The 25,437-nt window shown below is 48.9% G+C and overlaps 1 protein-coding gene across 1 annotated transcript; it reads left to right on the top strand.

Annotated features, from left to right (window-relative positions):
• The first annotated feature begins 8,164 nt into the window (after positions 1-8,164).
• LOC117886347 (BPI fold-containing family B member 4-like) lies at positions 8,165-22,115 on the top strand. Its single transcript, XM_034788069.1, has 16 exons — positions 8,165-8,246; positions 8,901-9,021; positions 10,116-10,230; positions 11,708-11,815; positions 12,558-12,701; positions 13,653-13,716; positions 14,205-14,268; positions 15,544-15,635; positions 16,420-16,599; positions 17,026-17,079; positions 18,169-18,336; positions 18,447-18,514; positions 18,948-18,990; positions 19,533-19,596; positions 20,531-20,604; positions 21,637-22,115. The coding sequence occupies exons 2-16, from the start codon at positions 8,916-8,918 to the stop codon at positions 21,658-21,660; spliced, it is 1,368 nt and encodes a 455-aa protein (XP_034643960.1). The 5' UTR covers positions 8,165-8,246; positions 8,901-8,915; the 3' UTR covers positions 21,661-22,115.
• The last annotated feature ends 3,322 nt before the right edge of the window (positions 22,116-25,437 follow it).

Raw genomic sequence — 25,437 nt, 5'->3', positions numbered from 1 at the left:
AGGACCAGATTCACCACATGGATGCAGATAGTATTCCCCAAGCCCAGAGCGCTAGCTGTGCTCCGGTGAGGTGCAAGGCAGCTTTCCAATCCGGGTGGCTCTCCATAGGAGCTCCACTCTGAGACTGCCTTTGGTAAAATTCATGGAAACCAAGGCACACCCAGAGCAGCTGGAGTTCGTACACCCTCTTTCCTAGATTGCATTGTATCTACCTGGTGTCGCTCACCTTGTACTGTGATTGTAAGCTCTCTGGGGAAGGGACCCTCTTTTCAGGATAGCACGGTGGGGCCTAATCCCGAGCTGCGGCCTGTAGGCACTGCTGCAAATCACATAATAATGCTGTGTCTGTCTGTCTTGGTTATTACATTGGAGCCCATCCCTGTAGCGTTTGGCTAGTGTAGTTCATCCCTCTTCCTCAGACAGACTATTCCACTCACTACTCTTCATTTAACATCTCCAACACAGCTGTAAAATTCCCAAAGACATTTGCTCACTCTTGGCACCTTACCCTGGTTTTACTCCGAGTTTCACCTTTTCTGTTCCGTGTGGCAGAGGTGCCCCGTCGTTCATGTTCTTGCCCTTGACAGCGTTCAGCTGCTCAGCCCCTTAAGCAGTGATTTCACACGCTCTGCTCGCCTGCCTTTTGCTTTTGCTTCCTTCCCTTCTCTCAACCATGACACGTTGCCCTTGGTTCTTGTAGAGCTCAGCATAATGTTGCGGCCACAAAAGTACAGCATGCTCAGCGGGTGACAGATATTGCAACCAGATCCCCTGTCTTTGGGGACTGTATTGTATTGTATTATGTGAGGTTTATGCATCACCCTGGGCCAGGGATTGTACACAACTCCTCCAGGAACTCAGAACAGTGAGAGGTGACTGGGAGGTTTGCCTAGCCTGGTTCAAACGGGGTTTCCAGAGACCAGCAGACACAGATGGGACTTTTGGATAAATAGCCTGAGTTTAAATGGACTCTAGTGGGCGGGGCCTTAGGTCCAAGGGGGGAGGGTTGGAAAGACTTTTGTCGGCTGGGGCCCCATTAGACTGACGGGTGAGCTTTTCGCATGCGCATAGGAACACTTATTGTTTTGATGTATTTTCTCTAACGCTTTTACCTTAACAATAAAGGCGCTTGCTTAGAAAGAGCTGTGTGGTGACTCGTGACTGCTGGCAGCACACTGTCTGTAGCCCTCAGCGAGAGAAAGCAACGCACAGGGACTGGCCGTAGCCAGCCTGGCTTGCTAGGGATATCACAGTGCAAGGCAGGGGGCTATGCCACCTTAAAGGAGAGACACAGGCCTCTGCCCACGGGAGATGATGGCTGGGAACCTGAAACCTTAAGTGGGTGCCCTTGAGAGACCACGGATGGGAAATACAGGTGCAGTTACCCTGAAATTGTGACTCGGGGATCTGTGTGTGTGTGTGTGTGTGTGTGTGTGAGAGAGAGAGAGAGAGAGAGAGATCAGATGCATGGTACCCACAAAAGGATGTGTTTTTGACACTGCTCGTGAACGATTTAAGATGCAGATCAGAGGCTGACACAACCAGGAGGTGTTGCTGGGGCCCCAATCAATGTGAGCCTGGAATTAATGCACTTGGGCTCAGTAAGGATGTCTTTATTGAACTGGTCCTCTCTTGTTGGATGTCTACAATGGAAGCTACCTTCCCTCCCCCAGTACGTGTGTAGTGGGGTTTGTGGGATTACTCAGTGAAAATATAGAGAGAGCCACAAATCCAGTGGTGAAGTCCCATCCCAGGGCACGGGATTGTTGGTTCCTTAATGGTTCTCACTAAAATTCCCAAGCTCCTGTCCCAGCATGTGATCATTAGGATGGTGTTTTGAGGAAACTAACTGCTGGAGGCTGGGGACTGGCTTGTAAAATCCCTCTTGCCTGGCACTATGCAGGATTCATTCATCCCAGTCCAAATTTGGATGCTGGTAACTTAACACACGCTGCTTTGTCATCCCCTCATGGAGGGATCGGTTTGCACCAAATCAGGGAATTTACGGAGGGTTTCACTCTTCTAATTCTTTGAGCAGCTTAATGGGCACAAGCAAGACAATGTCTCTGCTGTACTGGAGCTGACCGTCTGTCTGCGGCGCTGAGATGGCAGAGGAGATGAGACCAATTTCACGTACACTCACTCTGACTTTCCTATTACAGTCCCTGTTTTCTGTTCCTGGATGCAAATTGCAGATTCCTGTATCCCTGACCAGATATCAAGCCTTATTGCATTGTATCTTCCGTGCAAAAACAGCACGTTCCCCAGCATAAGTAACAGGGAGAGGCGAGGATGCTTGTCTGGATTTGGGGGTTTGGACATTCTGGAGCCAGATTGAAATTCACAACCCAAATCCAGTCAGAACCTTTCGATCATGTTTCATTTAGTTTTCTCATCCCTTCCCTTCTCTGGGCTGGAGTTTGCATTGGCATTATAATTTGGTTTGGAATCTGCCAAGAAGCATTTTCTTACCTGGGTGGTTTGTTTGTTTATTTTTTTGTAGTGCTGCTGTCGACCTGGCTTCTTCATCTCATGGCATCACTGAAATAGGTCTCTGAGCAATCTCACCATGTTTGTGATGCACTCTCAGAAGTAATCAGTTACTGGAAATTGTGTTACTGAGAGATGGGGCTGAATGTTTAAAACAACTCGCTTCATCCGACGCTGGAGTCCTTGATACCAAATTTGTTTTCTTTCACCTCTAGTGATGGGATTCGGTTCATGGATATTCTTAATCAGTAGCTGCCATGCATTGTAGATTGGAAGTTATTTCTGTTCTCTCTCTCTCTCCTGTGTTCACCACATAGCAGAACACAACAGATTTGCCTCCCGTACCTGCACTTCTTGTAAAACAAATATTGACATAAATTGAGACGCACTAAAACTGGGATCATGAATATGGACACTCAGCTCATTTGCCCATTTTTAACACCACTAAGGCTTTGCATTTCTATAGTATCTTCTGACTCAGGGCCTCAAGGGTCTTGACAGACATGAATAAATTACCCTGTCTGCAGTGTGCATTATCCCCACAGTACTGACGGGGAAACTCAAGGTACAAGAATGCCCTTACAGTTAGGACATTCGTCCTAGAGCAGAGGGGCTGCACAAACCCTAAATTCCACTTAAATCCAACTTAAACTCTCAGACTAGGACTTAAATGGTGCACAGGCCAGGTGCTGACACACTGCATGGGGTGAACATCACTTGTGGTGAATGTTCTTCCGGGTTCAGCTAAAATCCAGTGTATCTGCTCTGAAGCCCAGAATCGACTACACACAAAACATTAGGGCTGCATAAGAACGTATCAGACCCACAGCCACACTAAGGGGATTTCAACAGGGGACAGCAGTAAAATGTGTCTGTGTATCAGGAGCCAGTGGTGCAGCAGATGTAATCCTGGTGGCTGTGCACATGTTTCATACTGTGTATTTCACTGTGTGTCTTGTCATTGTTTTCCTGGAGTCACGTCTGTGCACTTCAGGTCTTGCATCTTGGGACACTGATCTGTAATCTGGTGGAAATCTCTCTGCTACTCATCAGTGGTGAGGCCAGTGGCATGTTTTTGTGTCATTAAATTCTTATTAATTAACGGTTAAGTACTTAGTGCAGATCTCTCTGCTTTATATTTGACCGCAGTTTTATGGTGTAGTTAGAATTTCTCTGCAGCACGAACATTCATTTTTCACTTTCAATCCCCAAATGTGACTGCATGGTTAAGAATGAGCATCATCAAACCAAACCCTGGTGGTCTTTCTCTAGGTGCTGAACTGCAGCACATCCGCTATCCAGCACCAAAACCAAATGTTCTAATGGAGACAATGCAAGCCTACAGCACAGACGACGTAACTGAAAAGCCTGTATAAATTAATACACAGGCAAGGAAGAAACCTGGTAGAAGTTTCCATCCGCTGTGTATGGCTATGAGTTAAATATCCATTTAAAATTCCTGCAGGATTTTATGTGGTGTGTATGTGAGAGAACGGGAATCAATGCAAGAAGAGATGATTGGTGCTACACCACAGAGAGCAGAAAGAGCGGAATAAAACCCAGCAAGAACGAACAAGGTGTTTGAGCTATGCTTTTCTTCTAACTTGATCCAACACTTTGACTCTCTACAAAAACAAACACCAACCAATCCTATGTGATTCTGAATTCTCGAGTGAAAACGTCAGCAGATTTAAACATTTAATGGAAGGGAAGGGGAAAATATTTCTTTCTTTAAAAACAAATAGTACCCTCTTACTGGGTTTGCTGTTTTCTAAGTTAACCCCTTCCTGGGTCGTAAGTTCCAGGGAACTTCGCAACACTGCATTGTGAGGGAAAGTGGTATTTTCCATCTATGCATTAGTCTTCTAATAAACTTCAGTGCTTCTCAGCACTCAGATCATATTCTTTTCTAATATTTCTCATAATGCTTCATTTTTAAGTCTGTTCACTCCAGGGCTGGGTTCAGCGTTCTGATAACCAATACTCAAATCTTTATCAAAGGGGAAAATGAAATATTAGTGATTTATAGCGGGGTTGGGAAGCAGAAGAAATGACCAAACCAGAAAACCTGCAGAACAACAGAGTCTGAAACCACGTATTAAACACACTGTTACTACAGGTTAGACTTGCAATTGTTACCGTAATATGTGTGTGTTTAAGTTAGGTAAATACACAAATGCAACTAATTAGTCATTACCTGTGCAATTACTGCATGTGCAGTCATACTATACAAACCGATCACACAATTCCACGTCTATATTACATACACCATTGCCTGTCTGAACTATCTGAAAATCAGCCCCTGGACATGCACAATGGCTGACTTTACCAGGCACGTAGCAAAAAACCTCTCTTGTACCATAGGTGAGGTCAGAGTTGAGCTCTACAGGTCCCTTGGTCCCCTGTGAAGAATTCTCCTTGGACATTCATGGTAACCTCAGCCTTGTAAACTCAAAGCGGTTTCTTTACACTCGGGGGGGAAAAAAAAAGACCAAGTAAGTCAGCATGTGAAAGCGAGCATGCCAGGCAGGTTTTTCCAAGTGATCAAAGCAGATAGCAAATAGCAAAGTCAGCAATAAAGCCAGCTACTGTAAATCAATCCAAGAGACAGCCGGACACAGTTTGAAGAAATCAGGAACACAGTGGCTGAGCTAATCATCAGATGTGAAAATGATGATGATGAGGGAGTTTAGCTGCCTGGGTTCTTTGCTTTCGGAAGGACCGTGCTGTCCGTACTGTCTCTGTGCACCTGTGTGAGGAAGCTCCCCAGCTCCAGGGCTGGGATACCTCACTTGTGGGGTGTTATCTTTGGTCTCTTGTTCCTGCTTCATCTTGGCGTGACCCTTGCTACTTCCTGACCCGGTTCTAAGCATGACTGCAGCCAGGTTCCCGGCAGCAATGTTTGGCTCCCCCTTAGCCCTGAATGCTCTAAGTTAGGTACCTGCCTAACCCCTTTGTCTCTCCCCTGGGAACAAACATTCCTTTTCTATGTCTCTGAGAACATGTCACAGTCAGTAGCCCAAGAACAGTCCAGGTCCAAATGTCCAGGTCCTTAAATAAAGCAACAGCTTACACCAAGCGGGGAGAGAATCAAATTAAACCACCCAGGCCTGTATCTGAGAGCGCACACAACCTCTGCTAAGTAGGCCATAGCCTTAGGTTCACCATGGAGTGAAGTAGGACTGCTTGGGACTAGTGCCTCAGCTGTGTGAATCAGCACATCCCCATTGACCTCAGCGGAGTCATGCCAACGTACACGGCTGAGGCTAGATTCTTACATCCAGCCCTGGGGTTCTGTCTCTTTCAGGGTGTCGGAGTTGTCGTCGTCTTCACCTCTCCACCTGTGCTGTTAGGGTGAAATCCGCCCGCCCTGCAGACGGCGAGCTCCAGGCCTGCATGCCACTTACAGCTAAAACCCCACGGAAAATCTCTAAATAGGAAGAATGTTCTGAAGTCCTTTTGGCAGCTCTAGTTCATTTCACTCTATTAAATGCAGCCATTTTCCACGGCAATGCCCAATAACGGGGGCACAGCCATGCATAGATTGAACTACTTCTTAGCTATGCACGACGTGCCTCAGGTGGCCCATGTCCAGGATTCATCACTGGTTGGATCATTCGCTTCTCTGGGCCGGGCCGGGTTACTGACGGGGAATGTGACGTGGCTGCTGATCCACGCTCCCCATAGATGGAACTGAAAACATTGATTCTTATGTCTGCTGTATGACTACGAAGGACGTGGTATTGGGCCCGATCCTTGAGGACGTTGGGGCAAAACTACCCTGTAGCTGACCTGTCCCTCCCCAGGTGGCCTCCTCCAGGTAGGAGAATCTTCAGAACTGCTATAGTGTTTCGACGCCAGCGTCACCCCCAGTCATCGGTGTGCGGGGAAAGGGGAGCAAGGCTGTGATTTCCCCTACGCCCTGCTCTCAAAACACTGAGGACTGGACCTTAAGAAAGCCATCTTGACATGTCCCCTTGCTGAGCACTGGGCCATTGCCCAGATCAGACCCACGGCGACAAAATGGATAAAACTGTGTATAAGTCTTGGGCTCTGCAAAAGTCCCCTGCATGTTGTTGGCTCCTCGTTAGCATTCCGCCTTGATCTGCCTTTTTATTAAATGCCTTTGAAATTTTGAACCAAAGGGATGGTTGACAGCTGCTGTCGATTCTCATTCCCACTGGCTCATTAGGGGTTTGATTGGGATCTTAGGTGTGTGTGTGTGTGTGTGTGTGTGTGTGTGTGTGTGAGATGTTTATGTTGTAAAACTGGCAGGTGCTGTTTGCACGTCTACACAATAACTTTCCTTACTGGATACGTGGCCGTGCGCATCCTTCGGCTGCAGCTGAGATCTGTGCAAAAGGAGGCCACATCTTTTCCTCTCTTGGAAAATTCTCCATTGACATTTATGGTGACTGCTTTGGCCTTGTTAAATTGGAGAGGCTCCTTTCAAATGCAAACAGAGAGAGCTGCCCAGGCAGGTTTTCCAAGCCATCAAGGCAAACAAAACCAGCAGCAATGTCAGCAATAAAACCATGCAGTATAAATCAATCCAAGTGGCAGCTGGGCACGGCAAGAGCAGGAATATAGCGGCAGAGCTCATTATTAGATGGGAATGATGAATGAAGGCATCTTACTGGTTGTAATTTAGGTGTAGCAAGGGCTAGAGGGCTTTATTCTGACTTTCTATGTTCTTACGGCCTTGTATAATAGTGTCCATGTTTGTATCTTTAATTTTAACATCTCTGGGCCAGACCCGCAGCTCACTTCAATGGAGCTCTGCCTGTTTACATCAAATGGGGATCTGACCCATTGAGTTCACTAGAATTTATGCCCGTTAAGGATCTGGCTCTTGGGTTCCAGGTCTCTCAGCACTGCGATGTACGGAGCTGATACATTCTGGCCCCCACGACCAGACTTCCAAAGCAGAATGCGCCCAGCCCTCTGTGACATTACACAAGTTAATACTTGTTGCAGTGTTTGCACACACACGCACAATCATTGGCTTTACAAGATATGCAATGGGAGAATGCACCTCCCCATACATCAGAAATCAATGGAGCCCTAGGAGATTAAAATGTTTCCTTCATGCAGGAGTTATGTTGTTTTCTCTTCTATATGAAGAACCTGGTTCAAATATCTACTGTAAACTGATGCTCTGGGCATATGCCTTAAAAATCGAGTTTACATCCATGCTTGTTCTCCAGGAACAGAGCTGGGACGATGAGTATGAAGACGCTTGACAACTGACTCATGGGGACTCTACCTTCTTCAATGCCTGCTTAGTAGTAATGTTCTTCTTTGACTTCCACAGCTTCACGTAAAGACCTTACAACCTGTCCTACAGCCAGCAAGCAACCCTGGTGGACAGCAGTCCCTTCCAGTCCCATGTGGTTTGCAAGTTCTCAGCGCTCCTGACCTCCGAGCACTACGCGTGGGAGCGTGAGAATGCTGCTTGGTGGTGGTGGTGACCCTTATCCTGCAGCTTCGTTTGAACAACCTGTTGTTCAAGAACGTGCTCAATTTTTCAATGTCTTCAGTTATGTTGGGAGACAGGAAAAAATTCCTCCCCCCATGGAATTCTTATACCCAAGGGGCTAGCTCATGTTTCATCATTTGTTTGATTTTCCTCATTCTGACGTAGGTTTTGATTATATAAGGGCTCCCTGCTTCACCTCAGCTACCCAAGAACAGAGAAAGCAAGAAAGCTCTGGAGAGCTACCAGGCATCAGCGAAGGGAGCCAGACCGGATCCAGGTAATTATAACACCTACGACTCTACCTCACCAGCTCCGCTGCTCATCCTGTGATGTGAACGAGTTTGAAACAAGCGAGTGATAATGCAGTCATTGCATTTCTAATCCTTGAACGACGTGGATGCTCAGTTCAGTGCTGGGTTTCTTAAATCTGTGACTTTTCTATCCTTCACATTGCTTATTTCCGTTGATTATTTTGTCACTTACGAAAATTGAAAAGAATAAAATAGCATGTCAAGCTCGAGCTATTGCTATGTCTAGCCTGGCTCTTGGGATGAATCCTTTGGTAGGGATCCTTGGAAGAAATCTGCACTACTTCAATAAAGTCTATAGAAAGTAATTCATAATTAGAACCTTGATTAAGGACTCGTCTCCATGAAAGGCAGCTTGGTTGCCTTTCCTGAGAGGTGTCGGAAATGCTTTAGTGGTGCAATAAATGGTGATATGCTGTTCTTGGGCCAAACCCTGATGTCCTCACTCAGCTTTTACTCATTCCTTACGGAAGTGACACTCCCATGGGCTCCAGTGAGAGTTTTGGCTGAGAAAGGACTGAGCGGCGTGCCAGGATTTGGCCCACGGGCCCTGGATCTCTCAGCGGGGGCCTGTTTTTCCTTGGTTACACTGCAGTTGTACTGACTGGAGATTCTCTCTGCAGGGATCAGAGCTGAAGATGTTAAAGGTTTTGAGAATCGTCCTCTTCTGTAGCCTGCTGCCCCTATCTCAGGGAGTGGTCCCTGGAGTCTTTTCTGTAGTCAGTCCAGAGGGAATTCAAAATGGTAAATAGAAAAATATGGGTCACAGTTATGCTGCAAACTGTGTGGGATGATGAGTGGGAACAAAGCCTCTCTGAACAGCCCCTTTGCTTTGTCACCTTCCCTGTTCCTACTTTATTCTGTATTTACTCACTTACCGGGGGCAGTCCTGGCTCCTCAGAGCTCCTGGTTGCAGCAGGAGACTCAGAAGTGATCATGGGTCTTTGTAGGGCCCTGTGCAATCCCGGAAGGGTCAGGAGCAGCGGATGGTGCAGCACAAAGCAGCCGCTCGGCATCCCAGGGTCTGAGCCCAGGTCCACATTTGCCCCTCTGTGCCTCAGTTTCCCATCTGTAAAAGGCGGGGAATTGACTTTCCTTCCTCAGGGTTTGTTGTGAGAATTAATGAACGAGTTAATGTTTCTAATGTATATTGACATACTCGTTGTACTAAAATTGCAATTGTGGTTATGCCCCAAATGGAACACAAACGGTACAAGCTGTGCTTTCAGCACTAATCTGGCAAGGGTGGTAGCAAGTTTGTAAAGCAGACACAGCTACATAGTAATCCTGTTTAAATTAGATTTATAGTGTGTTAAGTTCGCGGTGCACACACCGAAATGAGATAAAAACATAAAATTCTCTTTCTAGAAGGTTGCAACGTAACACGACTTTATTGCTTAGATTCTAGAACGCTAACGCACAAGAACCCAAACCAGAGAGAGACAAACCAATCTGCTCTCTAAGGCAGAGATGCACAAGTCACCCCCCTTACTCTAGGCTGGCTCTTTGCAGACTGACTGCACAAGACCCAGATCACACACTTCCCTACAAAGCCCCGTAGTCTGCAAGCAGGACCAGGAAACCCTTCTCACTGAAAGTGCTAGCTTGTCATTATAACACCGTTTCCCCTACACCACACTGAGGATGCTCTTCATGGTTACCTTTCAGAGCTATTAAGCCAAGGACTGTTTCAGTTCAGTCCATATTATAAAATATTGCTCTCCTCCCTCCTCCATATGGTGTTATATGGTTTACTGATGTAACACTCGCACCTTGAGTTCCATTTGACTAGGGGTCACTCTCAAGGGTCTTTGGTCTCATGGAAAGATGTGTTCCAGTTGTCTCAGGTGCATTGCTTCAGGATGGGCTTCTCCAAAAGCATCTCCAGGCGATACAGATCCCTGACATCGTGAGCGGAGGGGGCCTGCTCGGTTCATTCATCAGCATCACAGGGTAAGCGGAGAACAATATGCTAAAGCTTCTGCATTGGGGGCCTGACCCAAATCCCACTGGATTCAATGGGGGTCTTTATGACTGACTCCAAAGGGGAGAAGCCGGGGACAAGCTACTATCAGCAAGAACAAGGTCAGTCTAGAGTCCCTATCATGGATCCTTATACTGATTTATACCAGGGGAGAAGCTGACCCTCAGTGCCAAATTCCCAGCTGGTGCTGTGCCTACTGATGCCAGTTTTGAACTCAGACTCAGATTTCATCCCTTGTGGTCCATGATTGCATCTCGTATAGAAGAATCATTTATTGTTATCAAGGGCCCCAACCAGTTGAAGTCACTGGAATGACTTAAGAAGGTAGTTTTAGCCTTTCCTTTGAACTTCCTTCCTCTTTGGGTCCAAGTCTCCCCTCATATGACCCTCAGGACGCTCTGTCATCATCTGTAGGTGGCAATTCTCACTGGGACATCCCACACCTACTGCTCTTTCCAGACTGTAAAGGTTGTTATGCTTGTTCTTTGCGTCCAGGGTTTTGGCTTGTCAGAATAGAACAGATTTTGGGGACAAAGAACGTTGACCCCCAATAGCTTTTGCAGGTGCAAATTCACACACATACCGATGTGCGGGTGTTGGGGTATTGAGAGCGCACGTGCATGTGCAAAGGCAGACACCTGTAAGTGCCTAGTGTGACGTGTGCAGAGGCCAGGATTGGATTAGTTCACCTGTCAATGCACTGAAGAATTTCCATGGTTTGGATGGTCCACAGCACTGTGTGCGCGAGGTGCTTGACAGGCGAGGAAAAGGGCAGGTCACTGCCCACCAAACGTAGTCTAACTGCAGACCGTAGCTATGCTGTTACGCCACAGGCTGTCACTCCAGCTCTCCCACGGGTTGGTAAGATGGGGATGCGGTGCATTGTGGGCAAGATGCCCAGGCTGCATCTCACCGTAGCAAGTTGGACAACAGAGTGACAGTCTCGGGGGGTGCGGTTTATATTTTCAGATGCAGAATTATAGCTGTGAAGCCATTGTGTGTGCGTGTGCGTGCGCAGCAGTGTGTGTGGGGGTGTGTGGGTGGGGGTGGGGAGGTCAATGATAGGGTCAGAATGAAAAAACACATGCAACTTCCTGGATCAGCCTCACTCCAGGACCCCACTTTGGCTTTTTGCTCAGGACTGGGTGTGTGTCGCACCAGCATGCGGGTTTGTATCCTACACAATGCATCCTGCTGCAAGTGATCGCTCTGCTTTTCCCTACCCCCATTTTAACTTCTGCTCCTCCGGGGTGTGAGTTCAAACACGTTAGACTGCCTTCGCCTCCCCACCCCGGGCACCATTTTACACGTCACCACTGCATTTGGCCCATTACTTTTGTGGGTAACTTCTAAAGTGCAGATCACAGAGGGCTAATCTGGGATTTCAGTTCCTGAATGTGTGTAACTGCTCAGCCGTTTCTCCCGGCCTCGGCTTTCGTTCTGCAGACTAGAAGTTGTTAACGTCCAGCTGCCCACGGTGTCGGTGACGCTGCTGCCTGGAATTGGGGGCCAGCTGACCTTTGCTACGAAGCTGGAGATCAATGGCGACTTGTTGTGAGTGCGGGGTTGACAACCTGCAGCTTTTTGTTCTTCTCGCTGGCGCACAGAACCGAACGATGACTGGATACGTTGGTCAGATGCTCTTTGGAGGAGTCCTGACTCGTGCTGGCAAAAGCAGTGGGCTCTCTCCTGCTCTCAGATACCTGTTGGTGGCTCCCCCTGAAGCCAATGGGTGCCATGAGCCTGCATCTGAGAGCATAACCTGGCTCACTGTAACTTTTGTTTCACAAAACACAACAATTTGGAAACCTCCCTCCCGTAGAAAATCTCTGTTACGCCCAAGGTCTGTAGAACTCAGGGGTCAAAACTCAAAGAACAGTAAAGAGGGGGAAAAAAACCTGTGTTAACCTATTGCAACCACTTAGACCCAGTTTATTCTTGTTACTTCATCTCAGGAATACAGAGAGGTGGATATTTTTGCAGTGCACCATGTTGTTTATGCAATTTCCTCATTGCAAAGTAACCCTAGTCTGTGTGCATCACAGCACCTAGGAAATGTACACCTTGTATGGATTTTCACATGATCCCCACAGGTAGCAATGTGCTCACAGTGCCGGTGCAGAAGTCAGTTAATAGCGTTGGCAGTGAATTTCAATAGGGAGAGGTGTGAGATTTCACTAATTTTAATCTGACCATCATATCATGGTTTTGGAGGTTATAAACGTCTCTCCTTAGATGAACCATATTGCAGCATGCTGTGAGATGAGCTATATCTAACCTGAGTTTATTTCTTTAGGCTATCTGGGCTGATCCATATTTCAGTGGACGTGAACCTTAACGCAAAAGTCAGGGTGACCGACTATTCAGCAGGTGTCTCCCAAGTTGTAATTGAAGACTGCCAGTCCCTGCTTGGTCCCTTTGACATCCGGCTCCTCTCAGGGTAGGTGCCAGTGGTTTTCCTGCCTTCTGTAGTGATCATCAGTAGGGCTGAGTGGATAATACATTTTTCATTTTGGGCCCCCCTGTGGCAGCAGATGTGGGGTAATTCTTCACCCCCACCCCCCTGGTGAAAGTCTCATCCTAATCTGAAGTTGGTTTAAAACCTGAAGCATGAGGTTTTGTGTCATTTCCAAAACTCTTTATCTAAACTAAAGGCAGCTAACGCTACCTCAGACTGTGGAACTTCGGCGGTTCTAGTCCAGGGGCAGGCAAACTTTTTGGCCTGAGGACCACATCGGGTTTCCAAAATTGAATGGAGGGACAGTTAGGGGAGGCTGTGCCTCCCCAAATAGCCAGGCATGGCCTGGCCCCCAACCCCTATCCAACCCCCCCTGCTTCTCGCCCCCTGACTGCCCCCCTGGGACTCGTGCCCCATCCACCACCCCCTGCTCCCTGTCCCTTGACCGCCCCTGGACCTCCCCCCCCCAACTGCTCCCCGCCACCCCATCCAACCCCCCCTCTTTCCTGACTGCCCTCCGGGACCCCTGCCCCCATTCAACTACCCTGTTCCCCGCCCTCTGACCGCCCCGACCCCATCCACACCCCCGCCTCTGACCACCACCACGAACTCCCCTGCCCTCTTACCGCGCTGCCTGGAGCACTGGTGGCTGGCAGCACTACAGGTGTGCCACCCAGAGCATTGTGCTGGCGGCAGGGCGAGCTGAGACTGTGTGTGTGTGTGGGGGGGGGGACAGCAGGGGAGGGGCCGGGGGCTAGCCTTCCAGCCCAGGAGCTCAGGGGCCGGGCAGAAGGGTCCCGCAGGCCGGATGTGGCCCGTGGGCCGCAGTTTGCCCACCTCTGTTCTAGTCCCTTGCTACCTCTCTTGAGACTTGTGTTTTGAGCCACCCTGGGTCTGCTTTGGCTTTCATACTTGGTTGTCTTTCTCTTGCAGTTTGCTGCCAATATCAGTGAATGGATTAGTGTCTAGCACCCTTACGACAACTCTGCCTAGCCTGGTGAGATCAAAGACAGACCACTCCTGCCAGAGGGGCATTGAGAAGCGGATGGGGGATGGCCTGGATTGTTATTTTATTAGATTCACTGTGAAGTTTGCTAGCCCAGGCACTGAAGAATCAGAACTGATTGGTTACAGGGGCATGTGGAATTTCAGTTCTCTTCCTGTCTCGTTTTCCCTCTCTTTGTTGTCATTGTTTGGTGTCCCACTCTGTGCAAAGGTACGGAGGGCAGGTAGGCAGCCTGGTGGCTGCTGGGACCTCTCCCCCGGACCCCGTCCCCTTCCTGGGGTGTGTGAGAACAATTCCTAATCTCTGAGATGGACATTCACAACAAAAACTGTTCTCCATAGTTCTGAGGGTTTCCTCACAGAAGCCCAGACCCTGCTGCCCTTACATTAATAGCACCTTTTCCCCAAGGACTCCCAATGAAGTTGGTGGTGGGTCTGCTAGCAGATAGTCAGGTGCTGAGTGTTTGCTGTTTTTTACAGTTGTGTCCAGTAGTCAACAACATCGTCACGCTCGTGAACGTGCAGCTGCTGGGCACCCTGAATGGTACGTATCTTGCACAAGCTTCCTTCCCACTTCCTCCCCTTTCCCAGTAATCCCAGCACATGGAGCAGTCGTCGTTCTGTGGGTCAGCGTAAGCTCTGCAGTCCACAGGGGGAGATCCACACCATCGGGGGGCTCGGGCCAACCCTGAGAGTGAGAGGCTACATTCAGGGATGAGGCCAAAGGTGGTTTGCTGGTCAGGAGTTTTTCAACAAAATGTGTTTTCATGGAAAATGAAGATTCCTTGAATTTGTTGATGGGAATGAGCCAGTTCTGATGAATTTCCTGACTTGAAATTGCCAGAGCATCCAATTTTGCCATTTTTGAAATGAAACATTTTGGTTTTTGATTCAAAATTAACTTTTTGTTTTGAAATTTAATTTAATTCACACTCTCCTCCCCGCCCCCCCAGGGTTAAAAAAAAGGGAAAACGCCAAAAGCGTGACCGACTGACTGGAACCGACATTTTTTTGCCGTGTCAGTTGGTGAAAATTTTGGAGTTTTCAACTTTTTGTCCCAGTTTGGGATGGGAATTGTGTGTTTTAGCCCAGCCTTCGTTCAAGCTGCACGTCAGGAATAGGGCTGGAGTTCCTAGGCAAGTGTAAAGGAATCAAAGCTAGAACAAGGGAGGGGTAAATCAGAGTCTGCTGTAACTGACCCTTTTTCCAGCTTCACGTCAGCTGCTTTTCCTACTACACTCATCTCTTCCGCTCCCCTGGGGGGAGGGTGAGTCAAACCATTGTAGGTGTCTTTAGTCTCACCCCCACTTACGCTATTTACAAATTACCACTGTATTTGGCTCGTTGCCTTTTTGGCTATATTCTAAGGTTCAGATCACAGAAGGCCTAATTTGGGAATCCTTCGCTTGCCCTGAGTAGCACTTTCTCGGCTTAATCTTGAGCAAGGGAGATTTAGGTTTGATATTAGGAAAAACGTTCTAACTCTAAGGCTAGTTAAGCACGGGAACAGGTCACCAAGGGAGGTTGTGGAATCCCCATCACTGGAGGCTTTTTAAGAACACGTTGGACAAACAAACACCTGTCCGAGATGGTCTAGGTATGTTTGGTCCTGCCTCAAGATGGCGGCATGGACTAGATGACCTCGTGAGGTCCCTTCCAGCCGGACATTTCTTCTATGAAACAGTCCCACCAAAGCCAATGCCCTTTGCTACTCGGCATGAGTAACGGTCTCAGCATTGAGCCCAGAGCACATTGGGAAGCAAAGGAGCTGGTTGGCTTGTTGTTTGCTCTTGATGTGACGGACTCTGTTTCCGTGCAGCGCTGGTCCCACTTGGTGCCGTAGGAAAGATCCAGTATCAGTTAGCCAGCCTTCCACTGATAACTGACCTGCATGTCGGACTGGATTTAAATGTAAGTGTTGACTTTGGATAACAAAACCCTGCGACTGCATTGTGCTGTTTTATGGCGTTTATTCTGATCACTGTTCTTAGGGGGAGTCTGTCTGTTTGCCTTCAGGGACATCGATACAGCTCATATAAATGAGGAATGTCCTGCACAGCATAACCCTAGAGTACAGCTGGCCTCATTGCTATTAAAATACTAGTCGCACATTTAGGACATGATCCGAAGCCCATTGAAGTCAATGGAGTTTGGATCAAGCCCTTTGCTTTTCTCTTTGCAAATCATTGACAAACCTTTCCTGATTACTGCAAAGATAATTATTACTGGTAACTATTGCATGTCAATACACAGGTATTGGAGTTAGGATTAGTTATGTCCCAGGCATGTGTGAATGAAAACGTGCCGTGTGAATGTCGCGGTGGTTCAGCCTTTGAGTGCATGCAGCGTGGCAGGAAACAGCCAGTTCCACCCATCAGCTCTCCGTATCCAAACCCTTTCATTTGCCAAGCAGTGAAATCCATGGGGTGGAACACAGCTGTGAGCTAAGGGGTTGGTTTCGGGCCTACTTAATAAAACAGGGAAACCTTCATTATGCATCGTAGAGTTTAGCAAACTGACGTTTTGTTAAATGTAAAGAGAACTGTTGAGAGAACAAAATGTTCTTAAATAAGAACAAGAGTGGGTGACCAATAGGAAAGGGGTAAGCCCAGCAGCAGCCTCGCTCGGACTCGCAGTTGCAGGTGACTCCTTGTTTGAAGGGGATGGTTTCACTCGGTCCCATCTCCCTTTCCAGACCGTGATCCATCAGGTGGGAGGAGGCAACATCTCCCTCCCTGGCAGCGCCGTCCCCGTGGCCCTGCCTGCCCTGCAGGGCAATGTTCTGAATCTGGGGCTGAGCCAGGCTTTCCTCAATGCCGCGCTGTCCCTCCTCGTCCAGATCCAGCCACAGACGTTTATTTCTACATTGGACGTGGTGAGTACTGAGTGCCGGGGTATTTCCATCCAGGCTAAAGGAAATATATGGGCGCCTGTTTGGAGCATTGGTTGCATCTCCTGATGCTCTGGGCAGTTCCTAATTCACCTGCCCTAACTCACTGAGACGTGCTTAACAGCTTGGAAAGTATTGAAATAGCAGAGACGTTAACTCTGGCCGGGGAGCTGTGAGCATGTAGGAGTGCGACCAGCATTCCTCGCGGGTCCCAAACTTCCGCGCAGTCCGTGGCAATTTTGCAGAGCTAGGACTTCTGGACTGGGCAAGAGGCTGTGAGCAAACTGGCTGGAACGTGAAAAGTGGCTCTGGGAAGCAAATGGGTTACTGCTGAGAGGGTGAAATCTGCCATTTAAATCACGTAACCCCCGAGCTTGGCGTTTTCAGCTGAATGTTGTTCTGTTTCCCCAGTTCTCTGGTGCCACCCAGCTGATGGACGCCATTGTGGCTCTGATTCCTGCTGGGGTGAGTGACGTATTCGTGTCGCGTTACACGGTGTGCGCATGTAAACACCATCGGCTCTCTGCACTAGGCATTATGGTGAGCCCTAGCATGCCGGGTCAGCTCTGCTGATGCTAGCGCCCTGGGATCTTTATGCCTCCTGCTCTCAGCCACGCAGTACGTACCTTGTGGCTAATTCAAGCTGAAATGGTCCCGGCTCCTCTCCCTACAGCCCTGCTGCCAGGAGGTGTGAGGGGCGCAGCAGGCCACAAACAGACTTTCTTCCTTTCCCTCCAGTCCTGCTGTCTCTGGGAGGAGGGCAGTGGTTCATCTGCGGCCTGTACTCAAGGCACTGCCCTCCTGTGAGGGACTGGCATTGCAGCCAGTCTTCTCTTACATTGGGGTTGGCCATAGGGTCTCTGCTGCCCTGAGCAAACCGGGAAACATCCTCCCCTACCAGCCTGCATTCGCCAGCACAAACAGCTGCTCACCGTTATGCAGCCCCCGCCTCCTGGTCTGGCTCTGGACCCTCGCCCCTGGGTGGCTCGCCCCACTCTGATATCCCTCAGGGCGGACTTTCTGCCACAGGGCCCTCACTGCCCCCAGCCCCTTCCAGAAGGATCTGCAATCACTTCCCTGCATTGGTGCTTTCAAGAGCAGGGAGAGGTGACCGGTGCTACCCAATCTAAGGCACCTCACAGGGATGGGCAGAGTGACAGGACAGGAATGGGGCGGGGGTAGTGGAGTCAGTGGGCAGGCAGTCACCCTGCAGGGAGGTCAACTCCCCCCTTCTCTGGCCGCACTGAGTGTCTGGTATTGAGAGACTAAAGCCTGGCAGCTGCCCTGAATAGGATTCATTTGTATTTCCCCAAAGCTCCCTGCAGCCTGCCGAAGAACTTGTATTCTCTGCAAGGTGCAGGAAATTCAAACCCAGGATCCCTGCAAGGGTTGGAAATCGCCCTGACCTCTCACTGGGATTCTGAGCTGGGTGGGGGTCTAGTTATGAACTGCGAGGCCCTGGGCGCTAACCCATCATGTTCCAGCTGGCTTGTGTTAATAGAGGGCAATATCCAGTTCAGTTCACGCCTAGCCCTGCGTCTCTGATCCCTACAGTGTCCCAACTGCTCTGTGGTATCTCCTCTGAACATTAAAATAACAGCGCTTGGGCCCCCACTCATCACTCTGGAAGCAAACAAAGCCACTGTCAAGCTCTCTGTCACGATTCAGGTGTTCACGAAATATTCGGATGGAACCATCCAGACGCTCCTTGCCCTGAAGGCGGTAAGTATGGCTGTCCAGAGTTCAAACTGGTACAGTCTGCACCCAGCTGACTGAACCAATCGCAAGTGGAGTTGGAACCAACTCTTCAAACGGACTCTCTCTCTTTGCAGGACCTTGTTTTAGATGCCCAGGCCTCTGTTGCTGGAGACAAGCTGCTGCTCAGCGTATCCCTGACCAGGTATCCGGTCTCGCTGTTTGTGCGTCTCGGCAGCACTGTCTGCAGAAGAGGGAACGGGGAACCAAGTACACAACAACAGTGCACTTCCTTGGACTGGCCTGCTTTCAGCAGTGCTGAGCACCCGCAGTGCCCAGGGACTTGACGAGGGGCTGCAGGTGCCCAGGAAATCCAGGCAGTTATTTGTTAGGGGCTTGAATATGGACATAGGGGTTGGAAGTCAGGAATCCGTGTATGAAAAATCTGGCTCAGGGTTTAAAAGCTGAAATATCTGTGTACGTGTGACTGTATTTTGTATGCGTGTGTGTTTCTCGCTGTACTCTGGGTGTGTGACTGCTCCAAAGAGATTCACCCAACCATTTTGTCTCTGGAAGATAAAAGATCAAATCAGACGATTTGCTGGCTGACGAGGTACCACTTGTGTTCTTTTCCCCAGTGTGGATCTAGTCTTGGAATCTTCAGACGTCGGCATCGTTAGCGTAAGTTCGTTTTTCCAGAAATATCTAAAAAACATGGTCAGAACAAACAGCTGCTACGCCGCATGTCTGTGGGGAGAGGAGGCAAGCAGAGATCTGTAGCACTGGAAGCTGCTGTTGGTACAAAGGTTGCTTTCTCCCGCCTGTGGTGATGGCCTCAGTTGGCTGACATTCTTAATCACTAGCTGCCACAGTTCGTAGCTTGAAGTTGTTCTTCTGTCATGTCATTCTCCTTCTGCCTCCATCGGGTGACACAGGGTCAAACCCTAAAGTCCTCACTCCAGATTCAGGCAAAGCTTCCATTGACTGAGTGGGAGCTTTGCCTCAGAAAAGAGGGCATGAAATCTGAGTGAGGATGCCAGGGTTTGGCGAAGAAAACGGGCAATGTTTGCTCTCCATAAGCTGCGTTGGTAGGAGATGAAGCATTAGGCTGCTCCCATGCTGCAGGGCCAGCGGAATTCCAGCCTGCGTTACCCATGTTAAAGCGCGTGCCTGGCTGTCACATGCTGGCCAGCAGCTCGCTGGATCACTCTGCTCTGTTTCAGGTCTCTGGTCTCGGGACGTTGATCAATAAACTTTTGGTGGAAACTTTTGTGCCGCTCATCAATGGTAAGGCCAGCTCAGGGCTATCTTCAGAGTTCAAATTGGCCAGGGACGTCCCAAAGCAAATGTCTCTGCTGCTTTGATGGTAAATCTCTGCCGGCTTCTTAAAGTCACCGTGACATTTAGGTGCTTTTTGAATTTGAATGGGAAGAGTTGAAATGGGGCTGGAACCAAACCTGCAGCTTGCCGGCAGCTGCTTCGGAGCCCTGGGAGACACATTGTCAGTTGTCTTGCTAAAGCTTTATTGGTGATGGTGATAATTTTGGGCTAGATAATTTTGGGTTTCCCCTGTTTAGGCAGCTGCCAGGGGCAGGGGGAGAGAATTCCCCTGCACCCCCCTTTTCCTTGAGCAGCCTGCATACAGGGGCCCAGAGCTGCAGCTCCTATGCCTGGGGAAGTGGATGGGCTACTCTGAAGATGTGCCCCCTCCTATTCCCCAGGGGAACCTCTCACCAGAATGGGAGGGGGCAGAGGGGGAGCCAGGGTTCCCCCCCAACTGCCAGATTTTCAGCTAGCAGGACTGGCTGGCTGAGTGAATGAGAGGGAGTCTGCTGCACTTCTTGAAGGGGAGTCAAATGTTACTCCTTCTTCAGCACAGCTAGTGACTGGCCTCTCAGTGCTGCCCGGGGGCGGTGGCGAAAGCCCCAGAGCTGTGGCTAGAAGCCGTTACCTAGCCCTCTATTCCTAAGGCACCTGGCCCCGGCTAAGATGCTTGTGGCCCTTGTAACCATTAACAATAAAGAACCTCAGAAATGAAAACAGATGCTTTCCAAAGTTTCAGGCACTGTTTGTATTTGATGAGACTTAGCTCCGGTGCCCCCAGCCTTCCCGGTGCTAGTCTGATGGGTAAACTCATGTCTAGGGTGAAAATTCAACAGGTGTATGGAACTGGTCAGCTTCACCAGCTGGGTGAAATAAACCTACTTGTTGTCTCTTCCAGAGGCTCTGGCTGTCGGACTCCCACTGCCGAACGTGCTGGGCATTAAGCTGATTAATGCTGTTCAGATTGTGGAGGTAGGGATTCAGAAGGGCTATTTCCATCTGCCCTGCTGCCGCCTCTCCCGTCTGTGTGCTTGGAGCAGCTCACCCCTGAAGTTTGTCGCTGGCCAGGGAGTTTTGCCTTTTGTAGAGTCAGATATGTTGTCTGTGCTGCACCAAGTTCCCTCCCTTTAGAGTCAGGGACACTTCTTCTCTGGGAGAACACTGCGCCTTTAAAGGCACTGGCTGGGGTTGTAGGAATTGTACCTCAGGGACCAGCTTTGTGCAGGAGGAGTGCACAGACGGCCTCTGCTGGAGCACAGGGACTGGCTTGTGACGCATCCATACATGGGATGCACAAGGGTGGGGGGAGTCTTTGCACCATTACCCTCCCTATACTGGTGCAACGCCCATGCACAGTTGTGCCCCCAAACCACGATGATTCCACGGTTGCCCCGTGCCTCATTGGTGTCACATCTTTGCATATCGCAGCCTCTCGTCCCTCCTTGCTGCAATCGTTGATTTCTTTAGCAAAGGACAGGCTCGGGTGTGCTGCCAATGCGTTAGCAAGGGGCTGTCACAAAGGTGCCCCTCTCCTGCTGGAACTGCCCCAAGGATCTGTCCTTTCTTGTCGGCTGAGAACGATGAGGCTGTCTCCTAAGTTTGAGGCCGGGGAGGTGGCAATAAGAGATGCACTCAGCTGCGCTGTGTTGGAGGCGTTTGTGCTTTTGACAGCGTTCTGGAGAGCCCGGCTCAGTGTTCCACTTGTAATGGAGGAGGGCTGGGTGGGGAAGTTATGCTCCTGATACATTTTTATGAGACCCTAAAATAATTGACCTCCAGCAGGGATTATTGATCAGGACCCAGAGAGGGGTGTCTCCAGCAGAGGCAGGGAAATTGCTCCACAGCCTTCCTTTAAGTTTGGTGCCAGAATTTTTACCAGGAGCTTCCAGGAACACTCCAGACCCCCGACAGCCCCATAGCTGATAAAGGAACAGACTTAATGAAATGACCCATCCTTTGGGGTAAGAAAGTAAGTTAAACTTGTCACTTTTGGAACTTCCTCAGGGCCTGGTTGTGGTGCGTGTGTGAGCCTGGAAAGCCCAAAGCAGGCCGAGGTCTTTGTGGTGACAGCGCTGACAGCAGAAAGAGAGCCAGAAAGACCCACAAGAATGAAACGTCTAGACTGATATCATCCTATTTCTTTTTCTAGCTTGATTCAAGACTGAGTCAGATTTTCAGGTAGTTTAGGCCTAATTTTCACGTGTAAGTACTAGGATTGCACAGTCAAACGCCAGCTAAGAACAGTGCACGCCAATAACGAGATGAATTAGCAGCGTTTGTGTACTGCAGGTGAGGTTAGGTATGTAGCTGAATGGCTAAACTCTCTGAAAACCTGGTCCCTGGTGGGATAGTATCCCAGCTGATTCTGAGTTTTACATGGGAAACACAGTAGATTTAGTATAATGAACAAGTGATGGTTAAGTAAATTTCACTGTCTCAGGGTCAGGAGAGTTTCCTGTGCCAAGCAGTGGATTATGGGTAGGCAGGGATGTGTTTTACTTTTTGTAACTCTTTTAATAAACATTTCTACTTTTTCAACACTCCACATTGTGCTTCTCTTGTCTGTTTCCCAGAGACCTCCCCGTGTTCAGTTCCCCACTGCAGATTGAGTTCACTTTTGGTAATTAACACACAGATCTTTGAGAAGTTGCTCACCAGAAAACTCCCATAGGACTTTTCCTCCCGATCTGTAACAATGTAGTAGCTTGTGTCTCTACCTGACCAAATGTTAATCCAGGACCAAGAATCAGGAGGACACTGCATTGCAAAGGCCACCAAGAGAGTGCTGGTTTCTAAAATCTGAAAGAGAGTAAGGGAGACTACTAGAGAATGGCTATGCCATTCTTCCCCACTGGAGGGGGACTCATGCACACCAAGTTCTATGCCTGCACAGACTAACATGTCCTGGACTCCACCATTGTGAAAAGGGAATTGAACTCGGCACATTTTGTTTTAAAAACAAGAGTCCCGACTGGTTAAAATGAACCTGGGGGCCCGATTCTCCTCTCGCACGAGTGTCCATTGGCACTAACCTCACCAAAGCCAGTGGAGTTACACCCGGGAAGTGAGAGGAGAATCAGACCTTGGCAGTGTTGGTGAGACCGGAGTCTGTTCTTGGCTACACAAAAGGGGGAAGGAAGTTACTGTAAATTGGAGAAATTCAGAGAACGTTCACTCGCGGGTACTTAAGGAACTAGCTGAAGCAATCTCAGAACCGTTAGCGAGTCTCTTCTGAACTCATGGGGGAGCGGTGGGGGTCCCAGAGGACGGGAGAAAGGCAAACAATAGACCCCATCATTAAAAAGGGGGAAAAGGAGAATCAGAGGAACTCTAGATCAGTCAGCCTAACTTCAGTATGTGGGAAGATGCTGGAAAAAATGATGAAATAACCGATTGGTAAGGACCTAGGGGACAACTGGGTTATAAGGACCAGCCAACATGGATTTGTCTAAGAACAAATCACGCCAAACTAACCTAATTTCCCTTTTTGACAGGGTAACCAGCCTCGTAGATAGATCACACCAACTGCTCCCTCCCCCACAGTCTGGTCTTCAGTGAGGCTTTTGACACACACTCACAGGATGTTCTCATAAGCAAACTAAGGATATGTGGCTTGTATGCAATTACTCTACGGTGGGTGTGCAACTGATTGAAAAACCATACTCGGAATAATTCTTAATGGTTTACTATAAAATCATAGACTATCAGGGTTGGAAGGGACCTCAGGAGGTATCTAGTCCAACCACCTGCTCAAAACAGGGCCAATCCTGAACTAAATCCCCAAATCCCTAAGTGGCCGCCTCAAGCATTGAGCTCACAACCCTGGGTTTAGCAGGCCAATGCTCAAACCACTGAGCGATCCCTCCCCTCTATGAAACTGGGCGGGCATAGTAAGTGAGGTCCAACAGGGGTCTGTCCTGGCTCCAGGACTAGTCAATATTTTCATTAACGACTTGGATGATGGAGTGGAGGCTACACTTATAAAATTTGCAGATGACACTATGCTGGGAGGGGTTGCAAGCACTTTGGAGGACAGGATTAGAATTCAAAATGACCTTGATAAATTGGAGAATAGGTCTGAAATCAATAAGATGAAATTCAATAAAGACAAGCACAAAATATGACATTTAGAAAGGAAATATCAAAGGCACAACTATCAGGGCCGGCTCCAGCTTTTTTGCTGCCCCAAGCGGGGCGAAGAGAGAGAGGGGAAAAAAAAGCCGCGATTGGCGGCACTTCGGCAGCTGCTCTACCGCGCCGCTTCATTCTTTGGCGACAATTCAGCGGCCGGCCCTTCCCTCGGAGAGGGACCGAGGGACCCGCTGCCGAAGACCCGGACGTGTCGCCCCTTTCCATTGGGTGCCCCAAGCATCTGCTTGCTGCGCTGGTGCCTGGAGCCGGCCCTGACAACTATATATAGGGACTAACTGGCTAGGTGGTCGTATAGCTGAAAAGGATCTGGGGATTACAGTGGATCACAAATTGAATATGAGTCGTCAATGTGATGCTGTTGCAAAGAAGATAAATGTCACACTGGGATGTATTAACACCAGTGTCGGATGTAAGACACGGCAGGTAATTGTTCGGCTCTACTTGGCACTGGGGAGGCCTCAGCTAAAGAACCGTGTCCAGTTTGGGGCACCACCCTTTAAGAACGGTATGGACAAGTTAGAGTGAGTCCAGAGGAGAGCAGGGAGAATATGAAATTAGAAAACGTGAGCTGTGAGGAAAGGTTGAAAGAACTGGACATGTTTAGTCTAGAGAAGAGAAAACGGAGGGAGGACACAAGTCTTCAAACATAAATGTTTGTTACAAAGAGGATGGAGATCTTTGTTCTCCGTGTCTGGGGGTAGGACACGAAGCAATCAGGAAAAGGTATGGCAGGTATTGGGAAATCGTTTCCAACTCTAGGGCTAGTTAAGCTCTGGAGCAGGTAGTGGAATCCCCGTCACTGGAGGCTTTTAAGAGCAGGTTTGACATCTACCAGGGCTGGTCTCAGTTTACTTAATCCTGCCTGAGAGCAGCGGGCTGGGCTAGATGACCTCTTGAGGTCTCTTCTAGCCTGAAGTGTAGAAAAGGATTTAGGGTTAGGATTTTTAGATATGTTCTTGGCCTGGTTCTCTCCTGCGCTACACTGGTTGGTAGCAATGGGGTTACACTGGAGCGTAACAGAGGAGAATCATCATTAGTAAAACATCAAACGTATATTTCGAAATACCTATCGTAACAATGCAATAGGGCACTTTGGATTCTACAGCAGCACTAATTAACGTACAGCCCACGAGGCTTTGCCTTTCACCTATGTGTCCAAGCTAGACATCAGCTAGCATTATGGCAGAGACGATCAAGTCTTGCTTAATTACAAAATGGCTGTAGGCTCCTGGAAACTTTGCCAGTGGTTGCAAGTAGCATCACATCAGCATGGCTGGAGGGCCACGCTGGAGCTGAGATCCATGGGCATGTGTCGCTTGCACCGTGGGAGCTACCCCATGCGCCAGCATCCGATTCAGAGGCCTTCATTTGCATGCAGGTTAGAGCTCTCCTGTCAAAGTGGGCAAGCCACTGGCGTGCACATGCAAAGCTGCATTTCTGTGAGTTTAGAAAAGCCTGTATGGCTTATTCTGGCCTTTAATGTTCTTATGTGCCACGCGATGGGAGGCTTATCAGTTGTTGGCCCCTTTGCTGTTTGTTTTTATTGATGCTGATATGGACCATGCTACTTTTCTACACCTAAACAAACCTACTTTGGAATGAGGAAATGGACCAGAGTGACACAGCTCAAATAAATGTGTTCGTCTCTAAGGT

This window comes from Trachemys scripta, chromosome 12 (assembly GCF_013100865.1).
Source record: "Trachemys scripta elegans isolate TJP31775 chromosome 12, CAS_Tse_1.0, whole genome shotgun sequence".
Classification (NCBI taxonomy): Eukaryota; Metazoa; Chordata; order Testudines; family Emydidae; genus Trachemys; species Trachemys scripta.
The sequence above is the reverse complement of the archived record's forward strand: the minus strand, read 5'-3'. Positions and strand labels throughout refer to the sequence as shown.